This window comes from Girardinichthys multiradiatus, chromosome 12, assembly GCF_021462225.1.
Source record: "Girardinichthys multiradiatus isolate DD_20200921_A chromosome 12, DD_fGirMul_XY1, whole genome shotgun sequence".
Lineage (NCBI taxonomy): Eukaryota > Metazoa > Chordata > Actinopteri > Cyprinodontiformes > Goodeidae > Girardinichthys > Girardinichthys multiradiatus.
The window spans coordinates 42,895,075-42,921,541 of record NC_061805.1 but is presented as its reverse complement, the minus strand read 5'-3'; the positions used below and the strand labels follow the sequence as shown (position 1 = coordinate 42,921,541).

The 26,467-nt window shown below is 37.9% G+C and overlaps 2 protein-coding genes across 5 annotated transcripts; one reads left to right on the top strand and one right to left on the bottom strand.

Moving 5' to 3' along the window:
• Window positions 1–396: 396 nt before the first annotated feature.
• hscb (HscB mitochondrial iron-sulfur cluster cochaperone) lies at window positions 397–10,054 on the bottom strand. 2 transcript variants are annotated; one of them, XM_047380773.1, is made up of 6 exons: window positions 9,722–10,054; window positions 9,525–9,621; window positions 3,949–4,038; window positions 3,689–3,833; window positions 785–832; window positions 397–624 (listed from the first exon to the last, which is right to left on the bottom strand). In XM_047380773.1, the coding sequence occupies exons 1-6, from the start codon at window positions 10,036–10,038 to the stop codon at window positions 530–532; spliced, it is 792 nt and encodes a 263-aa protein (XP_047236729.1). In that variant the 5' UTR covers window positions 10,039–10,054; the 3' UTR covers window positions 397–529. The 2 variants fall into 2 exon arrangements, with proteins under 2 accessions (XP_047236729.1, XP_047236730.1); XM_047380774.1 differs by lacking the exons at window positions 397–624; window positions 785–832 and adding an exon at window positions 2,491–3,242.
• Window positions 10,055–10,150: 96 nt separating this feature from the next.
• LOC124877519 (volume-regulated anion channel subunit LRRC8A) lies at window positions 10,151–26,001 on the top strand. 3 transcript variants are annotated; one of them, XM_047380768.1, is made up of 4 exons: window positions 10,151–10,283; window positions 11,774–11,982; window positions 17,758–19,876; window positions 21,765–26,001. In XM_047380768.1, the coding sequence occupies exons 3-4, from the start codon at window positions 17,765–17,767 to the stop codon at window positions 22,038–22,040; spliced, it is 2,388 nt and encodes a 795-aa protein (XP_047236724.1). In that variant the 5' UTR covers window positions 10,151–10,283; window positions 11,774–11,982; window positions 17,758–17,764; the 3' UTR covers window positions 22,041–26,001. The 3 variants fall into 3 exon arrangements, with proteins under 3 accessions (XP_047236724.1, XP_047236723.1, XP_047236725.1); XM_047380767.1 differs by lacking the exon at window positions 11,774–11,982 and having other exon boundaries at window positions 10,173–10,283; XM_047380769.1 differs by lacking the exons at window positions 10,151–10,283; window positions 11,774–11,982 and adding an exon at window positions 12,384–12,551.
• The last annotated feature ends 466 nt before the right edge of the window (window positions 26,002–26,467 follow it).

Sequence of the window (26,467 nt, the reverse complement as noted above, 5' to 3'; positions counted from 1 at the left end):
CCTCAATTAAGGACCTCCCTCTAGTCAGGTCTCATATTCTGTTAGTGCAACATCTGATGGTTTCCTGCAGGACGGCTGTCAAGGTGCTATGTCACCCCTAAAGGTAACTCGAGGAACTGAACAAGAGCCCTGTATCTGCATCTGTGTGTGTCCCACATCATACAATGCTGAACTGATAGGCAGGATAATCATATAAACATAGAGCAGCATTTAAATCAGCACCAATTATAGAACTCTGTCTCATTTGATGACACATTATGTGCAAGTGGATATGATTAGGCTTGTGAAATTGTTGAAATTCAAAGGAGATAATGTGTGCCTCTAATTACAGCCATGTGTTATAATGTTAACTTGAAAATGACTGGTTTAAGAACAAATAGACAATAATTCGGCTGATTATGATGTATTGCACTCAAATTTTATTCTACCACTTGAAACATAAAATAACATAACATTAATATGCAATATTTTGTGCAATTTCATACAAAGCTTTAAAAGTGGCTATTAAACAGTAAATAGAGAGAAAACATTACATAAAATCAGAAAGTTTTGCTTTAACCTTTTCTTCAATGTTTGCATAGTATTTCATTTGCGTGAGCAGTTCTTTTGCAGTGTCAAGCTCCCCTGTTGAAAGAAGAAAAGCAATAGAACAACAGAAAGCTCAATCAATGACTCACTCAGTATAGTAACTTAAAGAAGCGATTCTGCATAGATTACAAAACAAACAGTAGGTTCAGGTAGGAGGAATACACAATGTTTTCACAGAGACATCTGATTATAATACCTTCATGAAGGGCAGCATCTATCTGCTCCGTCAAGTCTGCGAGTTTCCCTGCAGAGAAGATGAAGAAGACAAGTTCCAATTCTGCATGTGCTAACAGGACGAGGCATATTCAGTCTGTTGCTTTTTATTTCTACACAACCAACAGCACAGAAGCCTCTCTGCTTTATTTAAAGTAACAAACCATGTTTGTAAGAATCAAAGACAGCCGCCTTGTTAACACAGTTTAAAATATGCACTGTCAAACCCATTGGTGGAGCAAATTACTAAGTATACATAGTTACAACTGAATACAAATGAAAGACAGAAGTAAATCTGACTAATTTTTTATTTTTCTCAAGAACTGTATGGAAATGTAACCAATTTCATGCAATTTATACAGTAGCATTAAAAAGTATTCATACACCTTGAACTCTTTCACATTTTGGTACTTTAAAACCATGAACTTCAATGTGACTAATTGGTATTTTATTTAGTAGACCAAACGAAGCAGTGCATACTTGAGAAGTTGAAGAGTAATAATAATACATGGGTGGTTTGCTTTTTTTTTCATTGCATGGTATGGTCCCATGTTGTAGTACCTTTTGTTTTCCTTTGTAGGCATCACCTAAAAACTGACATGGATACCTTTCTAAGACAGCTCAAGCAGAGAGTCAAACTGATACTGAACAGTCCCATGAAAAGAGTTGAAACAGAGTCATCGGCTGTGGCATGACAAGAATAATTTTTGCAGAAGAACAAAAATGCATCTACTTTCTTGTTTCCTTGCCAACAAGCTATGCAATCTTGCTCCATATTTCAAGCATTACAAGAAACATTTAGGAGTGTCTCTAAATTCAGATCTCTATTCAGACAAAATATATCAGCACAGTTATTAAAAATTGCTATCACCAACTAAGAATCCTAGCAAGACTTAAATCCTTTTTAACACCTCCTCTCCTAGAATAGTCATTTATGTCTTCGATATTTCACAGATATACTACTGCAACTCTTTCTTCTAGGGACTTGCTCAACATAAATTGTATTGCCTGCAGCTGGTCCAGGATGCTGCTGTTAGGATTGCCAACAAGGCACTCAATGTCCACCACTCCAATAGTAGGCCCTTACGTTGGCTCCCCATATATTTCAGAATACAATTGAACGTTCTGCTGATTGTATCTAAGGGCCTAAATTGCAAGCCCCTCGAATATTATTGATTTTGTAAATTCCATCTATTCCCAAGAGCACTCAGATCAACATACAAACTTCTTCTACGTGTTCTTATATTGCGTTTTAAGCCCAAGGGAAACAGAACTGTTTCAGCTGCTGCCCCGAGTCTATCGAGCCAGCTGCTTCATCCATTCCAGTCTTTCGGTCTAGGTTAAACCAGGTAATTTTCCCAATTGTCTTTTTGCTTTTCATGTACAGGGGTTGGACAATGAAACTGAAACACCTGTCATTTTAGTCTGGGAGGTTTCATGGCTAAATGGGACCAGCCTGGTAGCCAGTCTTCATTGATTGCTAATTGCACCAGTAAGAGCAGAGTGTGAAGGTTCAATTAGCAGGGTAAGAGCACAGTTTTGCTCAAAATATTGAAATGCACACAACATTATGGGTGACATACCAGAGTTCAAAAGAGGACAAATTGTTGGTGCACGTCTTGCTGGCGCATCTGTGACCAAGACAGCAAAGTCTTGGTCACTCTGGCTTGCAAATCATTACATCTTTATTCAGATCATCAGTAGGACCAGGATGTAACACAGTGAGATATCACCAACTGGTATGTGGGCTGCCTTTTGGAAGTTTCATTTTACCTATTTGGCAGTCACCACCTTGGTGTTTTTGAAGCCATAAGAGACTATATTTTGAAAAGCTCTTATTGGAGCTGAAGAGTGATACTTAACACATAATTGAAGAACCACCAGTGCACAGATCAGAAAAGGTTAGAAATGAAAATGGCACAATAATTTGTGAAGCTCAGTCTGAGGTTTTATCAGTGATGTTTGACTAAATGCACCCACGTGTAAATCACACAACTGACATAACTGAGCGAAAGAATGACTACAAGAGACTATAGGTTGACACATTTTTTGTTACTTATGCAGTCCAAACAGGCTATTATTACATTTGGGGTTCCTACACACTTTTCAAGTAGAAATTACATACTTTTCAACACATAATTTTCCAGAGTTCTTTGTGGCCACTTACAAAGCAGATGTTTCTATAATGGTCACCTGCAAAACCCAATGTATGGATGGATGGATGGATGAGAGATGGATGGATGGAACTTTTAGACAGTGGGATAAATAGAAATAAGTCTGGAAATACAAATATCTCTACCTTACTTTTCTGTCATACTTATTCATACTTGAAAATCAAATTGCAGACTTGTGGGAATGTCTGGAAATGCTGTACACCAGTGGTGTCCAAAGTCAATCCTTGGGGGTTAGTATCTGTTTCATCTTCCTCTGGTTCAACATACCTAAAATCAAATACTGGTTCATTATCAGGCACCTGGAGAAGTTGATGACATGCTGATGAGTCCTTTGAATAAGTTCAGGTGGAGCAGGTTTACATCTATTACCCGCAGGACCCTAGGCCTTGAGGACTGGACTTGGATACCCCTGCTGTACACGGTTATTGATGTTTACTGAAAAGTGTTTTACAATTACCCAGAGGACTGTGTTGTTAAAATTAAATCCTTAGTTCTCAAACCCACCCACTACACTGTGAGGAGGCCCTTTGGATCGAGCAAATTAGCTTTGTTTTGCAATTTGTGGAACTCTTTAGCTAGAAAATGTCCACAAAAATTAAAATGATTTAATATCTGATGGATAGAAGGGGTAGGGTTACACTTTGTTTAATTTTGTACTCCTCCCTGCTACTTTAGGAAAATCAGCTTAAGAATATTTCAAATTAGGTTTTTACCTTTTGTGTCTTGGGCGATCTTATTGACTTCTTCTGGCGTCTGTGCTTCATCGAGGGCTTCATTGACCTCCATCAACTCCAATAGGAATTGTGACTCGGCTACAGAGTCAGTACTCTCCTTCAGATGCATGCCCTCAAGCTTGAGCTGAAACACACAAAGGAAGTCCATCAAACTCAATGCTCTTCTGAATAAATGCTTGGTTCTGAATTTGTTTAAACAAGCAATCAGAGTTTACATTCATAAAATGAACTACACTCACCATATAAAGACCACGACTCAAAGGCTTCAGTAAAGTCTTGTATGCTTTGCTCACCAGGGCAGATTGACTTTCTGAATACTCCTGCTCTTTCTGCAAAAGATTAATTTCAGTTCAAGTTAGTACCATTCAGTCCATATTTAATCATTAAAATGTAACGATATCTGTTTTACATTGATGTACAACAATCATGCTTTTTGTTTGAAACAAGCAACATTCACGGAGCACAACGAAAAACATGAAACAGTGACACGACAGAATAACCTCAGAGCTACATTACACCTTGCCATCAGAATCTCCACCACTGTCAAACACCAAATCCTTGGTGTTACTGACAATTAGGTGCATGACACACAGCCTCATTTTGTAGTCTCACAGTTTGGGATGCTGCAAGGGATGCAAGTGTGAGTTTGACATGACATCTGTTGAAATGAGATGGCAAGGAAAATATCTAGGAAATGCCTGGCAGATCTTAGCACATTTTGCAGCTATCAGGTCTGTCAGCTCTAGTGAAAATCAATAGTCGCACGTTCTGGCCCATGGGCTTGTCGTGTGAAGCTATTTCTGTAATAACCAATGGAGTAGGTGGCTGCCTTGTAACCTTGTATACGTAATGAGCTTCTCTTTGTATATGTTTAAGACCCCAGAGGCAAGAGGGTTCATGGTTAATAAAAGTGAGAAGAGGGGGTGATAAATAAAACAAAATTAAGATATTATTGGACAGATTGTTTTAGACATTTTAGATTTGCCTCCACACATTCTGCTGGTTCCTAGCTTAGTTTTATGCCATAACAAGGCAACACTTGGTTGTCTTTAATGTCCAAAAAGAATATGATCTCCTCTCCATCTTGGGCTTAGGATTACTTTGTAAATCACTTAACTTTTCTATAAGGATGCCCATAGAAACTTATTGATCAGAGGGGGGTCCAAAGTCAGTACTCGAGGGCCAGTCTCTTGCATGTTTTAGATGTTTCCATGCTTCAGCACACCTGACTTTCATCTATGGCTGAATAATAGCAATTTGCTGAACCACGATCATCTGAATCAGGTGTGTTAAAGCAGGGAAACATATATAACATGCAAGACACCAGCCCTCGGATACCAACCCCATATTTTTCTACTAGGCATGACATGCTTTTTCACGCACATTGCCAGAAACTAACTTTAATATCAGACAAAGACAACCTGAGTAAATACAAAATGCAGTTTTCAAAAGATTCATTAAGGGAAAAAACTATGAAAACCATTTGGTTTAGACCATCTCGCCTTTGGCTCCTTGTTAAACGAGTTAACTGTGATTACCCACATTTTTTCTTCAGTTTCACTAGTCACACACAGGCATGGTTATTCCAAGATCTGTAGAATCAACAAATCCCTCAAACAGAACCTGTCTGAAAACATAAAGTAGGCTAAAAGCTCTCAAAAACAACACTTCATACCTCACTCTAAAGTAATTCAAGAACAGATAGAAACAAAATCACTGACATCCACCGGTCTGTAAAGGGTAACAAAGCTATTTCGATGTTTTCTGGACACGGGCGAATCACAGGCAGAGCCGTCATAAACAAATGAAGACAACGTAGAAAAATGGTGAACCTTCGCAGGAGAGGCTAGCCAATCAAACTTGTTCGAAGAGTCAATCTATGACTCATCAAGGAGGTCCCAAAAGAACCAAGAACAACATGTAAAGAACTGCAGGCTTCACTTGTCTCAGTTAAGGTCAATGTTCAAGATTCAAAACGAAGAACGAGACTAAGCTAAAAATCACATCTATGAAAGAATTCCAAGATGAAACCAACTGCTGACAAAAAATAAAACACAAAGGCCCATCTTATATTTCCCAGAAACTTATCTTGAATCAGTTGAACTTTCTGGAAAGGTCTGGTGCCACTCTCTATGATTGTAAGACAAACATGGCACCTTGTAATGATGAGAAATGGACCTCTGTGTCACATTCTGTTTAAACCTTTGGGAAACAGAAAACCATGGAAAGCTAAATCAATAGTTCCTGGACTAAAACAACTAAAGCACATATTCTAAAATGATAATCCATTTCAATTACATCATAGGAATTGTTAGATGCGCCTAGAAGAGTTGCACTATTTATTTCTTAAGGCGGGATTTATTTTTACTCAGTTAAAGGTTGATTTTTTAGATTATGTTTTTGCAAAAAGGTTAGTTTATTTTACACATCTTAGTCTTTTTACACATCTTTATCGGGGCTGCCAACAAGTTTTGAGGGTGCTGTAGCTACAGTTAAATTCACTACAGTTCTAGTGTAAGGGGTATGTAGTACAGTATGTAGACGACGTGAGCAAGGTATAAAACGTGCACTCTCATATAAATCCCCTTTATTCTTTATTTTAAAAGTGTGTGACAAAGCAATTATCTGTTGTGACTCTGTGGTTCCAATGTGCTGCAAAACAGATCCAATATACAGACCTTTCTTCTGTGACTTAATAAGCTCTAACAGGATAATCCTTGCCACAACAATGGTTAATAACTTTATTTGTCATCTCTGGTTTTCTGACTCTGCATATGAAAGCATTCATGTAAAAATGTAAGCATTTGCATGAAATTTAAGTTACAGAAATGGATATATGGTTACAAATATTTTACATAAGAGCAAAATGTAACACCAAACAACTGGGAGAATGTAAACACTATCAGCCTTATTCAGGCAAACATTTTCAATCATGCTCTGAAATGAAAGCTGTGAAAATCGCAGACTACTTCAGTCAACCAAACCAAACATAAAGATGCCATCTATTTTGAAGGCCACTCACATCCTCAACATATGGCAAAACACTCCAGTAAAGCAGCAGCCATCCTCAGCAGGATAACATCATAATGACTCATTAAGAAAATAATTGTCATGTAAATCAACAGTGACAATTGCTGATTACCTTTAATAGTCTTTTCTCATTGTTCGGGCAATCAAATCATTCTGGCTTGTAAAGACTATGTTATACTACACAAAATGCTAGATGTAAAACTAACTTTAAGTCCTAAAATGACAAATTGTTTTTTTTTTTTACTCTGGCAATCAAGGTTAATCAAGAAATAAACACCAATAGATATCAGTTTATTCTAGCAAAATAATCAATAGTCTTATCGCAGAGGAATCCTAAGAATATCAAAATGGCAGTGTGCTTTTCAGCCCCCTGAGTCAATACTATGTAGAACCACCTATTACTACAGTCACAGATGTAACTTTTTTGTGAGTATCTTTCTACCAGTTTTCCTCATCTAGAAATTATCTCTGATTAATGCTCCCCTTGCCTGGAAGTCAGTAACTCGATGCAATCGGCTGGGTTTCCTTAGATAGGAAACTTTTTTAACAACTTGAATGATAAACTGAACTTGACTGCATTGTTTGATAACCAGGATCAAATTGGAATGTAAGTAATTGACTTTGAATTTGTCTCTATGAATGGATTGAAATGAAATTATGTATTTCTATTTATGTATTGTTGGCTTTTTTTTGTAAAGTGCCTTGAGAGAACATTTGTTGTGAATTGGTGCTCTATAAATAAACTGACTAGAACTGGCTGTAACATGCAAAATGTAAAAAAGTTCATAAGATGTTGACATTTTAGGCACTATATATTTTTGCAACCTTATTATGTTTAAATCTAGACTTATGCAAACATTTAAACAATTTCACAGATGTGTGCTTTGATTTGTGGTTGTCTGCAATAGGGCAGCTTCAAATATTTCACCTATTCAAATGATGTGCACTTACAAGTTAAACCCCTCTCAGAAGAGAAACATCTTTTCTTAGAAGAGTCTTTTAAGCTGTGGATAGCCTCTAGTTCTAAAATAATATTGTTTTTGCCCACCCAAGCTCTTTTTCTCACTTGACCAAGCAGAACTTCCAGCGTTAAAAGCTCTTTTGAATAGTGTGAGCCAGTATTTTGCTCTTTAAATTATTCAAGTGAATCAGCTATAACCACAGATCTACTCTAACAGTAGGTCTAAAATAAGTAATAAAAATAAAGTACAATAGGAAAAAGTTGTAGAGCTCATTCTTCTCTCGTTTAAAGTCATTGCTTAGCTTTTGATGCAATGGGCCCTTCTTGGTTTAGTTTATTTAGGATCCTAAAATAGGAGAGGCTGTCTTTTAAAGTAATTTTTTTAGTAAAATGTATCACCTGTTAAAAGCATACATAATTATTTATTTATTTATTTGATTTAATGTTTAAAGTCTTGTGTTGCAGCATATAATTAAAAAAAAATTTTGTGACCATATCCATCAAAGTCAGCGGGCAGTGCTAACACAGCTATAGCCCATCCGATAGGCCTGCAGTTGAGCTGATGTGCAAGTAGGGATGGGTCCCGAATTCGGTACTTTTATAGGTACCGACCGAATTCCATTGGTACTACAAAGTAGCAATTCACGTAAAAACAGTATCATGTTTCAGTACCTGAAGGCATCATTGTGACACTGAGGGAGTGGAAGCGTGGGTGACACAATATAAAGTACTTAGACTGCCAGGTCCAAATCTGGATGCAAATTTCATTAGAGATTCTTGAAAACACAGTTTAAAACTACTGTAACCTTTGTTGTGTTTGTGCAAACACACACAAAAAAAATTGTTTTGTTTTTTGGCATTAGGGTCACTTTTTTTAAAAAACACACAAGCTACACTCTATAGAGTACTTGAACTTGGGATGTATTGAACACTTAAAAACAAATACATGTGGTTCAGGTGCAGAAGGTGGGGCTCACCCATGGTATCCTTTATGCTAGCGCCACAACTGGGTGCGCACCATTTTTCATCGCGGGTCAGTGTGGTTTGACCACCATTTCCGAACGGCACATGATGCAGGTCATATCCCAGATGACACAATCAGATCCACTGACTAGAGAGGTGAAGGCAAACTCCGACCATGTGAGTGATATAAAGAACTCTAAGTTCTTTCATTTCAAAGACATTGCCTTAAATAATGAATAAAGTCCGTGAATATGTGGAATATGTTAAATTCCAGGTTGTGTGTGTGATCTCCAGTGTTTTACATTTTATTCGTGCATATTTACATTGCCAGTGGTTGATGACATAATAAAATTGGATTGGATTGACAAGCTGTTCCTAACCTCACTCTACTAGCAAAAGCTTTGCTCTATATTTTAGTGGTAATTTTCTCCCACCCCGGCTTCATTTAATTAGGTCATAGAGAAAGTTTAAATGGTGAAATTGTATTTAATGATTTGGATTTTTTATTGTTTAACTTGTATTCAATAAATTACTGACACATTTATATCACTTTAGAAGCATGTCGTTTACTGCGAATGTATTTATTACAGTTTTATTTAAAATAGACATGTCTAAATAATTATTTTACATAATTTATTGTTAAACGTTTGGCCTTCGATATTACCTCGTGTTATTGCCTGAACAAAATCATAAACTGTGCAAGGAAAACAAAACAAGTTACACTCGAGTGGACCTCAAGTCACAAAGGACCAGGGCAGCTTTCCTGAGCCACAGCATGACTAACACATGGGAAAGCGTCCCTGACCCCTGAACCGTTTGATTCAGCTGATCTCCCTGCACATTGCAAGATCATCTGCCTACCACAGATTTCTGACCGAAGTTGTCTGGATGAAGAGTTCGCTGAAGCTGCAAGTATCTTGTATGGAGCTTTGGTGTGTCCAGTGTGAATGTGTAGTCGCTGCGAACAGGAAACACAAGGTGTACTTAACTATTTTGTTCACAGACGGATATGTTTATGGATACAAAGAGATGGATCCACTGAGTTGGATAACACTAACCAGTCCATGATCTTGAAGTAGGACGTCCCTTCCTCGGGGGGTTGGATTGATTTGCATGAGTCGCAAAAGAATGAAGGAGTTCTGTCAAGAAGTTTCTTACATTTCCAACAGTTAAGTTTAACTTGACTTGTGAAGCAACTCCTCGATAAAAAGACAGTATTGGTGCTGTAAATTAGTCCTCCAAAGTTCGTTTCCCTGTGCTCAGTGTCCTTCTTGTGGAAGCAAGTAACAGCTTTAGGAGCAGTATGTCGGTTCGGCATTAGGCAACGTGCAGCCCGAATCGAAGATGAAACCCGAAAACAATTCGTGTGAAGCATTGTTTTAGCTGCTATGATATCAACGAAAAGATAAAACGATCAGCATCAAAACAAACATATGTCTATCCGTAAAAATGCAGCAGGTTTCTTCTTCTGAGCTTGATGTACACCACAGCGCCACCGCTCGGTTTGGCGAAGAAAGTTGCAAAGATGCCTTGGACGATAGCTAGCATTCGCAAACAACATTCCAGCAATAAATAGCGTTAAAAATTAACGTTCGGCTTGAATGCTGCACGCCATTCGAAGTAAGTTGCAGATCCCAGCTGTTTGACGCTAGGATAAAAAGTCCACCCTTCTTATAAATTATATTGGTTGTATGAATGCAAACTTCCGATTGCAGAAAGAGAAGCAGCTGTTAGCATGTAGCTAAGTTAGCTTATGCGCTTGTGGCTGGATAGCTTTGCTTGCTAATGTGTTTTAATAGCAAAAAAAAAAAAAAAAAACTTCTCTTTGCTCGTTGTTAAAAGTAAATTACTTGCTTACGAGATAGTGTATTTTATCAGATACTGGTGATATTTTAATGACGCTTGATTTCATAAAATATTTCCACAAAGAAAGTCACTTGCCTCCAACTTTTTGTAAATAACTAGGTCAACTACTTAGAGGAATAGCAAAGTAATTTGTGATGCCGTTGTTGTTGATGAATCTGTTTTTCTCCATGGCAAGATGGCCCGTAAAAAGTTGAAGATAAAATCCACTGGCGTATTTCTTTTCACTACCAAATGCATACTGAAGATAACCACACAGCTCAGTAACTGGGTGTGGGTCTTCCAAGTTTTAAAAATTCTCACTAAAGACGAAAATTAAATATTTGGGTGGAAGACATCACAAGAGTTGAGCTGACCCAGCTGGTATTAGTAGCACAAAGGGCATATATTACTATAGATTCGAGTTGCATTCAAGTGACAACAGGTTCATGTAAGTTTGACTCCGATGACCTCTAACCCCAAGCCATGAAGGACACTGCTGTAGATGGAGAAGCTAAAGCAGACGTGACAATGCCAATCAGACTGAATTATTTTCCTGGTACACATCTGTTGAAATTACTGTTGTAAGATTTTCATCTGATTAGTTTGTGTACACTTGTAAAATTTGTAAATGTAAGCGATTTGCCAGCTTATCCAAACATATTCTCTGACTGCTGAGTCAGATCATATTTCTCTCATTTTTCTTTCCTCTCATGTTGTTTGGAAAGATGATAATATAATATTGCCATATATTTATATCTGTCATTCATGTCTGCTCTTGTCCACTTCACAAACAGTGCCCATGTGTTTTATTTTGACCATTTTCTTCTGAAATCCATGCAGTGTTCTCGCATACAATGCATGGATTAAACAATTTGCTCAAACCGTACAGAATACAATTAAATATCACTGAAGGAGGAATTTGATTAAAACATGTAAACCTATACAAACCTACATCCTATAAAGAACTCTGATTATTTGCCACAAGTGATGTCACCAGAGCGTAGGATGAGGGGGAAATTGTTTTGAACATATATGGATTTTAAGCAAAATAGCTAAGTAGAAAAACTTAACAGCTTGTGAGTTAGATTGAGTTTAAAGACAACTGGCTCGTAACTTTAAAATAATGACCTGTTAAGTTTCTCTTTTCAAAGTATCATTTATGCCTGCATAACTTTCTTTATTAGTTCTTTGGAGCCATGTTGTAATCATTTAAGCTGGAAAATAGTAGGAACCATATGCTCATTTCCTAAATGTCTTTTATTCAGATTTGCCATTAAACTGGCATGACAATGATAAAGGAAATGGTCCATGACGATTGTTGGCTACTGACAGAGTGGCTGGTCCGCTGGGGACATCATCAGGGGCTAGAGCAAAGATAACAACTCCAAACCTGCCAGAGTTGTATTATCTCGGTGGACCTGGCGCTGCTTTAACTATCCATCCAACCAGGTTGCTCCATTGGACATGCTGTTAGGTGAGTAGAAATTCACAGAACTCAGGGTGTGCTTGCTTTTTTGGCAAAATATCACACTAGGCGTCTCGGCTCCTCAACTTTACAGTTTCCTGACAAAGTACAAGCAGTGATGAATGCCAGCTCCCTATTCTTTTTATTTGACTGTGTGTTATGGGGGCGGTGGAAGGGCTAAGGGTGATTACGGAGTATTCCAGAAAGACACTGGTTGGAGACAGAAGCATCCGCAAGGTAAACAGGATCTCCTTCTGAAGGTCGTGGGAGGGGCTTCTCAAGGCCCCCACAGACAATACTCTGGGTATTATTAACGGAAATGGCTAAGAATAGAGAGGAGGGGAGCAAGGTAGCTCCTCTGGCGCTTGAGTTGTTTGGGTTAAACAGGCCAAAACGAAATATCTTTAGAAGTGGGCCTTCTTTAGCTTGTATGTTGGGTGTGGCGCAGTCACACAAGGCAAGAGGTTGATGTGAAAGGCTTGAATAGGCTTTCATGGTCAACAGAGGCAAAGGAGAGTAGCTGTGAAGCATTCTAGATGTTTTATAAATGGCTTTGTTGGGCTTTACAGGTTGGATTTGTAAGTAATTCTATTTTTCATGTCCATCTAGGACATTTTTACACTTAATCTATGTCTTGTCTGCATTTTGCTACTTTTGAGTTGGGCATATTTCATGTCTGAGCTTACCATGCGGATTAAATTTGCGTGCAGCAAGGATTTATTCCTGCTTAGCAGTGGATTAAAACCTTTATATTAGGTTGTGTTCATTTCACATGTGTAGCATCAGTTATGATGTAACGTTTACATGATTCTGTAAGATGATAGATGGTTGGATAATTTGGAAAAAATATTGTAAGGCTTGTTTAGGGTAATTCAGAAATATCTCTACAAAGTGAATTATTGCATTGATTAATGTTGGTTGTGTTGCAAGGTTTGCTCAATATATACTTTGACCTTTCCATTTTCATTTCATCACTTCTAGGTATGGTTAAGGCAGTTATTAGCAGAACATTTCAGCTGATTATTACCTGGTACCATGCAGCATTTGTTCATTTTGCTTGTCTTTTTTTGTACAGTGTTAGCATCGCAGTGCCTTAAATTAACTCTTAAACTTTAAATGGAATAAAAGCAATTTATTAACATCAGATACTTGAATTGTCATGCAAATTACCTTGTTTGTTTTGTTTTCTGTATCCAAGTAATTTGCAAAACAAGTTTATGGACTTTAGATTCTCTTATGGCATGCAATGTAAAATAGCAGCAGTACTTCTTGCACTGTTATGTTTGTATTACAATAATATATCAATAGAAAGCTGTTAACTTTAAATCAGTCAGAAGGTGTGTGCTTCAAGGTAAACTAGGGCTGCACGGTATATCCAAAATGTATTGCCATTTAAATGGCAGAGTGCACAATATTAATCATTGCAAAGGACTGACTGGAAAGCAATATTTGTTGGCTGTGTGTGCTTTATAAATAAATTGACATTGACTGTTATTTGCCAGTGTCATGAATTCTCACTTTGCATGCAGATTGAATTACATCTTATTGCATTGAATAGTCAAACCTGACGCAGTGCCTCAAATGCTAAAGATCACAAAGAAAGTTGGAAGCATCAATTGACAAATGAGAAAAAGAAGATTAAGAAAAGTATGGATTTGTCACAACTGATGCAATATCCAGCAATAAGTAAAAAGCAATTTATTTCACATTAATCAAACATATACAATGAATTGAAACTGTGGTTCCATTATCTATATGATTTTGCTAAAGAAGCCTTATCCATTAGATGTAGGAGATCAAATAAAGAGCAGCAACTGTCACGACTAAGCAACAGGTTGACTTGTCTTAGAAACCAGTGATCCTTCATCCACTTGATACAGTTGTTAGCGCATGTTGTTGTGTTTCAAAGAACATACTGCCTACTAGTGCAGAGGCAGGGGAATTGCACCATTTTCACGTTTCTACTGTTGCAGTGTGAATGGAGATTGCAATTAAAACGTCATGTACATGTGTTGACAGAAACGGAAACAAATGATAAAAATTACTAAATAAATCAATTATAAATAATAAATGGAAAAAGAAAAAAGCAAACAAGTTACAGCTGCTAAAATATCATGTTTTTACTTTAATTACTATTCAGGGGCCATCCGGTCTCTATACAAGCGGAGCAGGAGTTTGGTCCGCATTGCCGGCACTAAGTCCGACTTGTTCCCGGTTCATGTTGGACTCCGGCAGGGCTGCCCTTTGTCACCGGTCCTGTTCATAATTTTTATGGACAGGATTTCTAGGTGCAGCCAAGGGCCGGGGGAGGTCTGGTTTGGGGACCAGAGGATTTCGTCTCTTCTTTTTGCAGATGACGTGGTCCTGCTGGCCCCCTCTAGCCAAGACCTACAGCATGCACTGGGGAGGTTCGCAGCCGAGTGTGAAGCGGCTGGGATGAAGATCAGCTCCTCCAAGTCCGAGGCCATGGTACTCGACCGGAAAAGGGTGGCTTGTCCTCTTCAGGTTGGAGGGGAGTTCCTGCCTCAAGTGGAGGAGTTTAAGTATCTCGGGGTCTTGTTCACGAGAAAGGGAAGAATGGAGCGGGAGATCGACAGACAGATCGGTGCGGCTGCTGCAGTAATTGGGGCACTGTGCCAGTCCGTTGTGGTGAAGAGAGAGCTGAGCCGAAAAGCAAAGCTCTCGATTTACCGGTCGGTCTACGTTCCTACCCTCACCTATGGCCATGAACTTTGGGTCATGACCGAAAGAACGAGATCCCGGATACAAGCGGCTGAAATGAACTTCTTCCGTAGGGTGGCCGGGCACTCCCTTAGAGATAGGGTGAGGAGCTTGGCCATCCGGGAGGGGCTCGGAGTAGAGCTGCTGCTCCTCCACATCGAGAGGAGCCAGTTGAGGTGGCTCGGGCATCTCCTGGAGGCCTTCCACGGGAGGTGTTCCGGGCACGTCCCACCGGGAGGAGGCCCAGGACACGGCCCAGGACACGCTGGAGGGACTATGTCTCTCGGCTGGCCTGGGAACACCTTGGGCTCCCCCCGGAGGAGATGGAGGAGGTGTCTGTGGAGAGGGACGTCCGGGCGTCTTTACTGAGTCTGCTACCCCCGCGACCCGGTCCCGGATAAGCGGAAGACGCCGAGTACGAGTACTTTAATTACAACCAAATATGTTCAATAAACTCCAGACACTTTGGTAATGGATCTCTTCACATTTACGTTTCAGGTTGTTGCACAGATTTGTTATATTGCCGAGTGGTACAGACAACATCTTGCACATAATGTTCTTTGATTCACAACTTTTCAGACAATTCAGACTGTTCTCACAAATGAACGGACTTCATTTTTCTGTACGTCTTCTTAACCCTGCTGCTGTTGCCATGGGTGCTGGTTATTTCATGCCTTCACCGTTTTGTACCGTAGGAGCTTTGGTTGTTTCATGCACACTTTTTTTTAAGGCATGAAAAAGTCTTGTCAACCCACTGGGCGATGTGTTGCTGCTCTTCTCCTTTTTTATCATCCTAATGTGCTCTAAATAAGACCTCATAGCTGACAAAGGTTCAGCATTTTAAATGGGTAAAAGCACGCATCAGTCGGTAGACAACAGTAAAATGTCAAAATAATATATATTTTTCTGAAATTTTTGTTGACAATCATACTGATTTTTGTGATTTTTTTTTTTTTTTTTTGAGATAAATAAATAATGCTAAATTTGATTAATTGCACACCCCTAGCCCATGAGAGGCGGTACTTTCCACAATTTCCATTACAGCCTCTGATTTTACCTCAGATATACACCACAGCATCAAGATATAGATTTTTCAGCAGATGCACCACTTTCTCCTCTGTATCTAATGATGTTAGTTGCCAGTCTGCTAAAACATTCAGCTGCGTTCAGGGACCTTGCTATTGAGATGTTCAAATACAGAGGAGTCTCTTACTTCAGGGCATATTTGCAGCTGTAGACTGTCCATCCTGTTATCCAAAGAACAAACTTTTGTAGGAAAAAGCAATGATTAAGTTGTTTCTTGCCAGTCGGCTCTAAGCAATGCTCAGCTGAGGGTTCTGCTAATTCAGCTAGTTGCCCCATGAGCAGATGGTCCTCCATAACAAGCCATCTCTAATCTTCCTTACATCATCAAAGGTTATCTGTATCTTTATTGAGAGCCAAAAAAATAAGCCTGCTGTTACTAACGAAAGATGCAGCTGCAAGCATTCACAGTGCCGTTGTTCGACTGTGCTTTAACATCAGATGTGAAATAAAACTGCAACAGGTAAAGGAGTACCACCATGTCATAATGGGAGGTATGCTCTAACTTCTCTCATAATCATGATGAGAGAATTGACCAAACAGTCATAATGTGCAGATTGATGGATCTGCTGAATATCTGTGTTCAACATCAGTGTTAACACTTACATTAACATAGCAACGGGCAAGCTTTAATGTTCAGGTTTAATGTTAACATATTCATTACTCATTTGTTTAGCTGTAGAACAAGAAACCTGAAGATGGTTATCAATGTAGAAAAGGAACCAGATTCTCTGCAAAATTTTGCTGCCACTTGCAACCAAATCTGTAAGGTAAACAAAGGGTAAAAATTGATAGCATGTGTAAAGGGTTCCAGCTTTTATCATGTTTTGAGAACGACTGGTAACGTCAGGTCAGTTTGCTATTCTCAGTGCATAATAAAGCTTTCCTTGTATTTTTATGTTGCTTATGTTTTTCCTCTATTTTTTTCAGTGCAATGCTCTCGTTTATACTAACCATTAATAAAGATCTGCTGATATGCAACTTGTATCTTAGGTTTTGCTTAACTCTAGACTGACAATAATTGTCAGATCTGTTTATTTTTCTAATGAAAAATTTGTTTTTGTTGCAATCAGACCAGTAATACCGCTCAGAAACACTACTGGCCGCTATCACCAATTGTCAATAGAAATGTCAGCATAACAAGAAGCAGCACAAGAAGAAATAAAAAAAAAATGTCTTTTGATGAACACATGTAAAAAAAAAGATATTTACTTGTCTATGAATTAATTTCAAAGCCTTAATTTATATTGAAAACACAAATCTCCTTGCATGTAAACTGTCTCAATTCTTTACAATGTAATATACTCTTTATTTTTTTTTTTTTTTTGTCAAAATGGTTTGGAATCCAAAACAAATTAGCTTGCATATTTTATGAATGGTTTTACATTTTGGTTAACATTAATAAATTCTCTCAAGTCCCCTTCATTGCCATATAAACCCCACATTATTAATTAGTGTTTAAATCAATAAAAAAAAAACAGCAGAAACGCAATTAAACTTTTCTATTTTCACCCAAAAAATGTTTGGTAAAAAGGCCTTAGTGCTGGAAAATCATACTCATCAAAAGATGAGCATTGAACCACACATTTCAAACAGCGCACCTAAATTGCTTGTTTTTTCCTCTTTAAATGCCTCATTTCCAGATGTTTCAGGAAGCAGTATTAAAACAACTTCCTTCAAAGTAAAAGCCCACATATATGTAAAATGGTTAAATCTTTGACAGAAACCACAATTTTGTAAAGGGTAACAGCAGGTCATTTATAAGACCATTTATACAGTATGTTAAACTCTGAAGAGGGGATGCTTTCTTTTTATTATGACTGCATGATTCTTTTTGGCATTGTTATGGTATTGAATTGTCAGCTTGGTTTAGTCAGTACTGAAATGGAGGTATACATGTTTTCCTACAAACAAGTTTTGTTGTCTTTTCAAGTAAAGCATTTATGATTTTGTGATGAATTCTTTTGTCTTCCGCCACAGATAAGCCATGATCCCCATCACTGAGCTCCGGTACTTTGTGGACACACAGCCTGCATACCGCATCCTGAAACCATGGTGGGATGTGTTCACCGACTACATCTCCATCGTTATGCTCATGATTTCAGTGTTTGGTGGCACGCTTCAGATCACCCAGGACAAAATGATCTGCCTTCCATGCAAATGGATCGTCAATGAGACCTGCAAGAGGAACTTCAGCTCCACCCTGTCCACATCCTTCTTATTGGAGCCGAAAGGGATCCAGTACGATCTGGACCGTCATCAATATAATTATGTTGATGCTGTGTGCTATGAAAATAGGTTACACTGGTTCGCCAAGTACTTCCCCTACTTGGTATTACTTCACACGCTTATTTTTCTAGCTTGCAGCAACTTTTGGTTTAAATTTCCTCGGACTAGCTCCAAACTAGAGCACTTCGTATCCATCTTGCTTAAATGCTTTGACTCTCCATGGACAACCAGGGCACTGTCGGAGACTGTGGTTGAAGAAAGTGATCCCAAACCAATGAAGATGAATGGATCATTTGACCACAAGGCATCTGTGATAAGTGAAGATGTTGAATCAAGCATCCCAATGATTCAGAGAACAAAGACACGCTTTGAACAAGGCATTGTTGATAGAACAGAACCAGGGGTTTTGGACAAGAAAGAAGGAGAACAGGCAAAGGCCCTGTTTGAAAAAGTGAAGAAGTTCCGTATTCATGTGGAAGAAGGAGACATTGTATACAGATTGTACATCCGTCAGACTATCATCAAAGTAATCAAGTTTATCTTAATAATCTGCTATACAGGGTATTATGTGCATGATATTAAATTCAGTGTGGACTGTTCTGTGAATATAGAGAACCTGACTGGCTATAAAGTGTACAACTGTGCTCATCCACTTGCTACACTGTTTAAAATCTTGGCGTGTTTCTACATTTGCTTAGTTGTGGTGTATGGTCTGATCTGTATGTACACACTCTGTTGGATGCTACGCCGCTCTCTGAAGAAGTATTCCTTCGAATCTATCCGGGAGGAGAGCAGTTACAGCGATATACCGGACGTGAAGAATGACTTTGCATTTATGTTGCACATGATAGACCAGTATGATCCTCTGTACTCCAAACGCTTTGCTGTGTTCCTCTCAGAAGTTAGTGAAAATAAGCTAAGGCAGCTCAACCTCAACAACGAGTGGACACTTGACAAGCTTCAACAGAGGATAACCAAGAACTCCCAGGAGAAGTTGGAGTTGCACCTTTTTATGCTGAGTGGCATTCCAGATACAGTGTTTGATCTGATGGAGTTGGAAGTTCTCAAACTGGAGCTCATCCCAGATGTTACCATCCCACCAATCATTGCCCAGCTGGTCAACCTCCGAGAGATGTGGCTCTATCACACTCCAGCCAAAATCGAAGCTCCTGCCTTGGCTTTTCTGCGTGAGAACCTGAGGTCTCTGCACATAAAGTTCACCGATATTAAGGAAATTCCTTTATGGATTTACAGTTTAAAGAACCTTAGTGAGCTTCATCTCACCGGGAATCTGAGTGCTGAGAACAACCGTTACATTGTCATCGATGGGCTCCGCGAGCTCAAGAGGCTCAAAGTTCTCCGTCTGAAGAGCAATCTCACCAAGCTACCTCAAGTTGTGACTGATGTGGGCTTGCACCTCCAGAAACTCTCCATCAATAACGAAGGCACCAAGCTAATGGTGCTGAACAGCATGAAGAAGATGGTGAACCTCACAGAGCTTGAGCTCATTCGCTGTGATCTAGAGCGCATACCCCACTCAATCTTCAGTTTGCACAACCTGCAGGAGATTGATCTGAAGGACAACAACCTAAAGACCATTGAGGAGATAATTAGCTTCCAGCACCTTCATCGGCTGGTGTGCTTAAAGCTCTGGTACAACCAGATTGCCTACATTCCCATTCAGATTGGCACTCTGACCAACCTTGAAAAGCTGCATCTAAACAGAAACAAGATTGAGAAGATCCCCAACCAGCTGTTTTATTGCCGGAAGCTACGAGTCTTGGACCTGAGCCACAACAACTTGACATATATTCCAACAGACATTGGTTACCTTCAGAATCTACAGTACATGGCAGTGACAGCCAACAGGGTGAGTATTTGAAGAGTATTTCTTTTATTGCCAATGCCTCGCAAAAGTATACATACCCCTTGAACCTTTCCACATTTTATCATATAACCAAAAATGTGTTTGATTTGGGATTTTATGTGATAGACTAACACAAAGTAGTGCATAGCTGAGAAGTGAAAGGAAAGGTTTTTAGTGAAAATCTGAAAAATGTTTTGTGCATACACTACTGATCAAAGGTTTAAGACACACTTTCTCATTTACTGGTTTTCTTTATGTTTATGACTATTAACATTGTACATAGATCCTCTGAAGGCATCAAAACAGTGAATGAACACATGGAATTATGTAGCAAACGAAAAATTGTAAAAGAACTTTAAATATGTTTTATATTTTAGATTCCTTAATGTAGCCGCCCTTTGCTGTAATGACTGAAATATTAACCTTTGGCCGCCTCTCAATGAACCTCTGGGAAGTTCTTTCAAGACTCTTTGGAAAACCATTTTAGGTGACCACCTCATGAAGCTCATGCGGAGAATGCCAAGAAAGCAAACCCTAATCACAGTAAAGGTATTCAGTGCATTTTAATCTGAAACCCCTAAACAAAATCCTGGGAAACAAGTTTTCTTCAGAATTCACCTATTTCCTAAATACAATCCATCTTAGCATAAATACAGCTGTTATGTGAAGGCCTGAGAGATTTGTTCAGAGAACATTATGGAACATGCAGCTTAATGAAGAAAAACGAACACAAAGACAGGTGACGAATAAAGTAAGGAGAAGTGCAAAGCAAGTTAGATTATAAAACAAATTCCCATGTTTTGAACCAGTAGCAGGGCTCTGTTCAATCAATCACCTGAAAATGGGAAAGAGTATGGCACAACCACAAAGCTACGAAGACATGGCCATACATTTAAACTGAAAGCAGGGCAAGAAGAACAGTTATCAAAAAGCTTCCACTGTATCTCTTAGGAACAAAGCAGATCCACAGCCTGCAAAACTGGCCTTGTGGAAAAGTCAAAAGAAGAAGGAAAAAGCCACCAGAGATCCAGTTTGCAGTTTTCCACAAGCCAGGAATGAGATGCTCAGAATTTTCAGCCTACATGCAGAATGCATTGTGTGGTGGAAAACTAACTATGCACATCTTGAACACACTGCCCTCACTAACGCATAACAGTGGTGGTACCATGCTGTGAGGACTTGTCTTTAGCAGGAACAGGAAAACTGGCAAGACATGATGGGGATCTCAATGGAGCTAAATGCAGGACAATCCTGGAGGAAAACCTGTTGGAAGTTGCTGAAGACTTGAGACTGGGTTGGAGGTTCACCTTTCAGCCGCTTCACGATCCTAAACACACGCAGAGCTGCAGTTGAATGGTTTAGATCACAGAATATGTATGTTCTTCCGTGGTCCAGACCTGATTCCAATGAAGAATCTGTGGTAAAACCAACAAGTTGATGTTTACAGACTTACGTAACTCAGCCAGACTGAACTTGACCTATTTTGTTGAGATGAAGGACTAAAAATGTTTGGGTCTAGATGTGCAGTGCTGGTTCAGACGTTCACTAAAATTTGCAGCTGTAATTGCAGTACAAATATTTATTCAAGGGTGACTTAAACTCATATGCTCCTCACACTTCAGATTGTATTTTATTTACAAATATTATATTGAATTGTCCTTCAGTTATACCCTATTTTATGTTGGTCTATTACATGCGATCCTAGTAAACTACATTGAGCTTTATGGTTGGAATGTGACAAAAAGTGAAGAAGTTCAAGGAGTGGTAATACTTTTGCAAGGCTTTGTGTTTCATATTGTTTGTTACATCTGTTAGGCTTTAGTACTTGCGGTTAATTATTTTAATTTCTATTTTTCCCCCAATGCAACTCTCTAAACTGTTTCAAATAAAGATCGAAACTTTGCCAAATGAGCTGTTCCAGTGCAAAAAGCTTCGCACTTTGAACCTCGGAAACAACTGCCTCCAGTCTCTGCCATCACGTTTCGGAGAGCTGACTGCACTGACTCAGCTAGAGCTCAGAGGAAACCGTCTGGAGTGTTTGCCTGTGGAGCTAGGAGAGTGCAGACAGCTAAAGAGAAGCGGTCTTGTGGTAGAAGAGGACCTCTTCAACACACTGCCCACCGAGGCCAAGGAACAGTTGTGGAAAGCCGACAAAGAACAAGCATGAACGTGTTTGTGAGGAAACCAGACGATACCATACACTTTGGTCAGGATACAAAATGAAAGCCCATGGTGTCCCTGAGGCACTTAGAAACAGGGTGTGCTCCTGCTTCAGTGTACTGCCAGTAAAGTTAGGTATTAATATCAGTGCCAGTTTAGCAGGACAAATGCTGACTCTCGCAGCTGCTGCTTGTCTTTTATTTCTCTTTTGAAAAACGTCTGAGGCTGGTGCCATTATGATCGGGATCTTTTGTTTACAATATCATTTTGTGATATTTATGGTTTAGAGGAGACAATGTAAAACAAAAATACTGACCAACTGAACATACATACACTACGTTTCTCTCCAAAATAGTCCCAGATTTATACTTCATTAAAATTACATATTTACTGTTTGGGGTTTATATGAAGAACCAAAGTTAAATCACCAACATTTCAAAGTAATTACCTTTCTATAAGGAATAGCAGCTTATCTCTTGTCCAAAACTCATGTGAGCCTAATAATAACATTGATCAGTGTTTCTGCACTGTATTGTGGAGCATGTTTCTTAGAAACCTTCAGCTGTGCTGGGTTGATTGGTCAAATCTTGAAAATGTGAAATGAAACAACACATTAGAAGTAAACGGTGCTCCATTCAAGCGGCTGCAGAGAGTTGTCTCTGGGGGAGTTTCGGTTGCATTGCTGCAGCAAAATTACAGTGTGTGGTCAGACTTGGAGCCAGGTTGGCAGAGAAGATGGATTGGTGTTCTCATCCTTGAATTAAAGGAAAAGGTATTATTCCAATAAATGCCACTACTTAATGGATCAGCATTAGTAAAGGTGTTTATAAGGGTTGTTGTTTTGTTGTTTATGGCAAGTGCTGCAGTTGTGTTTTGATCTTTTTTAATCATTTGCAAAGAAAAAATATCTTATTTTGAAAATGTAAGTAGATGAGTCTGATCTGAATCATTGAAATGCATTGAAAGACTTCGGACTTATCTTTTGAAGATGGTTATAGTGGCGATAATACACACATTTGGTGCATTTAGACACTGGCCAGGGGTCCATTTTGCAAAATGGGTCCCAAGTAAGAAAGGGTGGGGAACAAAAATTCCTTTTAAATAACATTTCAAATAGTTTTTATAAATTACTATTAATTATTAATATTGGAGTTTTAAACTGACAGAAATCCGCTTTAACTGTTGACTAGCCATCAGCTTGACTTTACAGTCCAAACATTTAAAGTCTACACTATTTTACTTATTAATTTATCTAAAAAGATTTTAAAAGTGTTTATGTAATCACTGATGGATTTATTTTAGAGGAACAAAAGACAAGAAAACTGGATATTTACTGTTAAACATGTTTTCAGCTAAATGTGTTTAGAGTTCCTGATATATTAGGGGTTGACATATTGTTTTCCCCTTATTCGTGTATTCTCCTTGGTTAATTCCATTGAACCATATGATATTATTTAGTGCAGATTAAAGTTGCCATTTTGAAATTAAAAATGTAAAGAAATTATGCAGTCATTAGACTCACTAAAGCAGAGTAATAAGGTGAAGTTTACTTTTTTGCTAATGCGAAATCCTTAGCATTTGAAATTGTGTGTTAATATAGGTTAAACATTTCCTAACAAAACATGTTACATTACCTTTAATGAAAAGAGGAGGAGAAATAATTATTTTCCAAACTGTTTTATGAGGAAATGGCCTGTAAGATTAGTTGCCTTAACGATTAGAGTTTGTCATTGTTGTGTTGTTTGGTGGTATACAATATATTTTTTAAATGTTTATAGTAGGCATGGGCCAGTATGTAAACATACTATGGTTTAAATATTATCGTGGTATTAACACAAACATTTTAAGGAAAACTATACACACTATGCCAGCCTGAAGCTTGCCTCCTGCTTTGAAAGGGTAACATTAGTAAGAGTGATAGGTGGCACTTGACCTTGACTCTGTTTTTCGTGGCTGTTAATATTTCCAAACAGCTGAATTGTTGGATTTTTTTTCTGCAAGCATGAATAAATTATAGGAGCCCACTTTCAGCCAGCTGACTGGCCAACGGTTGGAGAAAGATGCGGTCATTTTTTATTTATTTTTTTTTGGCTTCATTAAAAAGACTGTGGGACTGGTATATAATTGTATATTTTAGTGGTTATGAAACCACAACTGTTGATAACTTTTCTATACCTTGAAACGGCTAACAGGCCCATACCTAATTTATACAGATAGAAACATTTAGGTTTCTGCTCTACCTTAAACCAAGTGGTGTTCTTTAGTCAGCAAAAGATGGCTCCCTTCATATGTTAATAGGAGATGTAATAGGAGTGTTGCTCTTATTTTTTGTTTATGTCCTGTAGACATTCAACAAGTAACCACATTTGGCTCCAGTGTTATTTTACGCAGCTAAGTTAGACATTTGATATTTTAAAGGCAGGTTCCGATATTTTTTGTCTTAATTTGTTACCCTTGCCTTGTTACACTAACTGTCATAACATTTTTTTTTTACATAAGCTAATGAGTAAAGGTTTGGAATACCTTTTCTTGCCCTGACTGGGTGGAAAATGACATGATGTCAGTTTTATTGTTTTATTTCTAAGAAGTGTTCAATTTGAAGTAAAACAGGTTTTAGTATATGTATGAGGGTCACTTTTCTGGACTTTCTAATATTAACTTTGGCAAGTTTTTTGTGCTATTTGAGAATTCATGAAGTGATACAGCGTATAGGGAATTTTTTTTTTTTCCCTGAAGCAAATTTACCATTTCTGTGAGAAAGTGTGTTGGAGAAAACATGATAATTAGCACTACACTATTGCAACTCTACTGAAAAGTATTAGAAATAATTTAACTATGTGCATCTAATTCAGTAGCACGTTTAATTATGATAAATTGTGCAATATTGCCTTTCTTTAAACTAAATGTGGGTTCGTTTTACAGTTTTTCATGTGCAGCAGCACATGATGCTTTGTTTCTTTTTCTACTAGAGGGGTTATAAGAATTTTAGGTGAAGTAGATCATTTCAAGTTTTTTTTTCAGGAGAATGCTTTCGCACTCTAGCACCTTTTCCCACAATGTTGCATTTTGCAAATGCAATAATGGCACAAAACCGAAGTATACGAGATGTATGTTTGTTTTTGTTTTGCATCTGGATGATTCCATAACATAAAATTAAAGTGTGTAAATTGGGACAATTTTTTTTGTTTACCTTTAATACCAACTAAAAAAAAACTCTTTAATGTCATAGAGAACCTGTTGCTTACTAAGACAATCAACATTTCTGACCAAGTGTAACATAAACAATGTAATGTGTAATGGTGAGTAAAGAGTATCCCACACTGCTTGGATGAATATCTACATAAATCAGGTTTGTCTCATTTATAAAAAATGTATCCTCATATTTTTTCTTGTTTCTATTTTGACAAGTATTATATTGAATTAGTTTCTCAGGAATCCATTTAATACTCATCTGTTTTCTATTGGTTGCCTATTTTTTTATAACACACCTGAGTTTTGTTTAGATTTAAACTGTTAGGAATGTTTTATGTGCTGTTTAATGTTTTTTTCTTTATCAAAGATGTATGGGTTTCTAAAAAAAAACCACTTGGTATAATAATTAACTCAGTTTTTACTATGAACCATGTATTGAGTGGTTTAATAATTGTGTTGTGAGTTACAAATGTCAAACCTGTGTGTGTTTGAATGATTGCAGTTTCTCCATGCTGTCTTTCATGTTTTTTTCTTCAAAATCTTCATATTTGGGGTTATAAATCATCATCAGTGATTCTTTTTTACAATCATAAGATGTGCTCATTTAGTTTTGTTGAGTGACTTTGTTGCCAAACGTTGAAGAAAATGAAGAATCCTGAATATTTTTTTGCAGCAATGTGGATATTCATGCTATTGTGTTTTGCTATTTTGTTAAAGCATGCTTCTCATCTTTTTGTGCACCACCCAGAATAAAAAAATAAAATAGACTGAATAAATTTGTCAGATTTTCTTTTGTTTGTTTGATTACAAATTTCCCTCCATTAATATAAATATCCCTGGTTAAAAAAAAAATGTGATTAAAAAGACAAAAACTTTTTGTTGAAGTTGAACGATATGTTATTTTGTCTTTCTCATTTTGAACAGGAGCAAAGAAAAATTGACCTCTTTGCCACATTATCTATAGACCCCAGGAAAACAGAACTAATTAGGTTTCTACACGCCACCTAACCTAAAAGTATAAATTAATAAAATAGTTATTGTTTTGGTAAAAAAAAAAATAAATCACAGAAAATGTTTCACAACAATGGGTGTTTTTTGGTCTGAATAAATGTGCCAGTGTTGGATTTTTTTTTCAAAACGTTTCGTGTGAGATTTTACTACTGCAATAAAAGATTACTTAAAATTGATAAATATTAAAGACTTATAAATACTAAAGACTACTACTTTCAAATGTAAAGGGTG

Excerpts from the sequence above, each read along its gene's own strand:
- LOC124877519 (XM_047380768.1), top strand. The coding sequence starts at position 17,765 with ATGATCCCCATCACTGAGCTCCGGTACTTTGTGGACACACAGCCTGCA. Across the intron at positions 19,877-21,764 it reads TGGCAGTGACAGCCAACAGG|ATCGAAACTTTGCCAAATGA; the intron begins GTGAGTATTTGA and ends TTTCAAATAAAG.
- hscb (XM_047380773.1), bottom strand. The coding sequence starts at position 10,038 with ATGCTTCACACGAATTGTTTTCGGGTTTCATCTTCGATTCGGGCTGCA. Across the intron at positions 9,622-9,721 it reads TACTTCAAGATCATGGACTG|CGACTACACATTCACACTGG; the intron begins GTTAGTGTTATC and ends TCCTGTTCGCAG. Across the intron at positions 3,834-3,948 it reads TGAGTCGTGGTCTTTATATG|CTCAAGCTTGAGGGCATGCA; the intron begins GTGAGTGTAGTT and ends TGTGTGTTTCAG.